The 2500-nt window shown below is 42.1% G+C and overlaps 1 protein-coding gene across 7 annotated transcripts in view; it reads left to right on the top strand.

Moving 5' to 3' along the window:
* The window catches only part of krz (beta-arrestin protein kurtz), a 125139-nt gene that overhangs the window by 91644 nt on the left and 30995 nt on the right, over positions 1-2500 (top strand). For all 7 annotated transcript variants that reach the window (XM_086542401.1, XM_086542407.1, XM_086542406.1 and 4 more), the window contains 2 exons: positions 1784-1962; positions 2116-2251. In XM_086542401.1, coding sequence (XP_086398527.1) covers positions 1784-1962; positions 2116-2251 — 315 coding nt within the window. The remainder of the gene's footprint in view (positions 1-1783; positions 1963-2115; positions 2252-2500) is intronic.

Genomic DNA, 2500 nt, shown 5'->3' with positions numbered 1-2500 from the left:
CTCTCTCACTCTCTCTTTCTCTCTCTCACTCTCTCTCTCTCTCTCTCTCTCTCTCTCACTCTCTCTCTCTCTCTCTCTCTCTCTCTCTCTCTCCTCTCTCTCTCACATCTCTCTCTCTCTCTCTCTCTCTCTCTCCACAACTCTTCTCTCTTCTCTTTCTCTATTCTCTCGTACTTCCTCTCTCTCTCTCTCCCTCACTCTCTCTCCCTCTCTCTCTTCTCTCCCTCCTCTCTCTCTCGCTCTCTTCTCTCTCTCTCTCGCTTCCCTCTCTATCTCTCTCTTCCCCCTCTCTCTCTCTCTTTTCCCTATATCTCTCTCTCCCTCTCTTCTCTCTCTCTCTCTCTCTCTCTCTCTCTCTCTATTCTCTCTCTATTCTCTCCTCTCTCTCTCTCTCCTCCCTCTCTCTGTTCTCTCTCCTTTCTCTCTATGTTCTCTCACCTCTCTCTCTGTTCTCTCTCCTCTCTCTCTCTCTCTCTCTCTCTCTCATCTCCTCTCTCTCTTCTCTCTCTCTCTCTCTCTCTCTCTCTCTCTCTCTCTCTTCTCTCTTCCTCTACTTCTCTGGCCCTCCCTCTCTTCTCTTCTCTCTCTCTCCTCCCCCTTCTCTCTCTCTCTCTCTCTCTCTCTCCTCTCTCTCTCTCTCTCTCTCTCTCTCTCTCTCTCTCTCTCTCTCCTCTATTTCTTATTCTTCTCTCTCTCTCTCTTCATTCTCTCTCTCTCTCTCTCTCTCTCTCCTTCCTCTCTCTCTCCCTCTCTCTCTCTCTCTCTCTCTCTCTCTCTCCTCTCTCTCTCTCTCTCTCCTCTCCTCTCTCACTCTCTCTCTCTTTCTCTATCTCTTATTCTCTTCTCTCTCATTTCTCTCATTCTCTCTCATTCTCTCTGTCTCTCCTCTCTCTCTCTCTCTCTCTCTCTCTCTCTCTCTCTCTCTCTCTCTCTCTCTCTCTCTCTCTCTCTCTCTCTCTCTCTCTCTCTCTCTCTCTCTCTCTCTCTCTCTTTCTCTATTTCTTATTCTTTCTCTCTCTTTCTCTTCCATTCTCTCTCTCTCTCTCTCTCTCTCTCTCTCTCTCTCTCTCTCTCTCTCTCTCTCTCTCTTTCTCTATTTCTTATTCTTTCTCTCTCATTTTCTCTCATTCTCTCTCATTCTGTCTGTCTCTCTCTCTCTCTCTCTCTCTCTCTCTCTCTCTCTCTCTCTCTCTCTCTCTCTCTCTCTCTCTCTCTCTCTCTCTCTCTCTCTCTCTCTCTCTCTCTCTCTCTCTCTCTCTCTCTCTCTCTCTCTCTCTCTCTCTCTTGCTCACTCTCTCACACCCTACTCTCTTCTTACCTTTTCTCTTTCTCCCTCCCCCCCCCCCCACCTCTCTCTCTCTCTCTCTCTCTCTCTCTCTCTCTCTCTCTCTCTCTCTCTCTCTCTCTCTCTCTCTCTCTCTCTCTCTCTCTCTCTCTCTCTCTCTCTCTCTCTCTCTCTCTCTCTCTCTCTCTCTCTCTCTCTTTTTTTTTCTTCTTTTTCTTTGTTTTTCCCCTGTCTCTTCCTTTTTTTCCTCTTTCTCTTTCTTTCTCTCCCCTCCCCTCTCTCTAATAATAAAATTTAAAACAAAATCATGTAAATTAAAGGAAGAATTGGTTGGTTCAGGTAACCTTTTTAATTGACTCCTGGGTGACTGAGCGCTAGTGGTAAGATCTTTGTTTAAAAATGTATACAAATCATAGTGGACGATACATTTTTACCATTATCTATATGTTTTTACCATAGATATATTTTTGTATATATATATATATTTTTTTTTATCAGGAACGCCTCATCAAGAAATTAGGCCCCAATGCCTTCCCATTCTTCTTTGAGCTACCTCCACACTGCCCTGCCTCTGTTACATTACAACCAGCACCAGGAGACATGGGAAAGCCATGTGGCGTTGATTATGAGCTGAAGGCTTATGTAGGAGATACGGTTGATGATAAACCTCATAAACGGTAAGCAAGTGTAATGATTATTCACAGGTCAAGAACAAATGTTAGCCTGATTATTGATATTTTAGTTCATGTGAGGAATTACACTTTTGTACTGTTATCCTTCTCCATGGTAATATTTTTTTTTATAAAGTTTGATATTCCTCAAAATTTCAGAAATTCAGTCCGACTGGCAATCAGGAAGGTCATGTATGCCCCTATAAAGCAAGGAGAACAGCCAAGTGTGGAGGTTAGCAAGGAATTCATGATGTCTCCCAACAAGTTACACCTGGAGGCATCATTAGACAAAGAGGTGAGATGGTGTTAATGTAAGAATCTACAGTTTTTATCATATGGGAAAATTCTTAAGGGATATCTATTTTTCTGGTGAGATAGAAGATTTGAAATGTAAAATTCGTAATAAAAATGATATTAGCCAAATATTTCATTCAAGATTTTTATCATCTCCTTTAAAATATCATCTTAAACTGCTGAAAATAAATAATAAGGAAAATTAGCATTATCATATTATTGTTATTCAACATTAATTATTCAAAGTTAG

The sequence above is a fragment of the Penaeus japonicus genome, unplaced genomic scaffold (genome assembly GCF_977035675.1).
Source record: "Penaeus japonicus unplaced genomic scaffold, GWHDUDI00000001_assembly GWHDUDI00000012, whole genome shotgun sequence".
Taxonomy (NCBI): domain Eukaryota; kingdom Metazoa; phylum Arthropoda; class Malacostraca; order Decapoda; family Penaeidae; genus Penaeus; species Penaeus japonicus.
The sequence above is the reverse complement of the archived record's forward strand: the minus strand, read 5'-3'. Positions and strand labels throughout refer to the sequence as shown.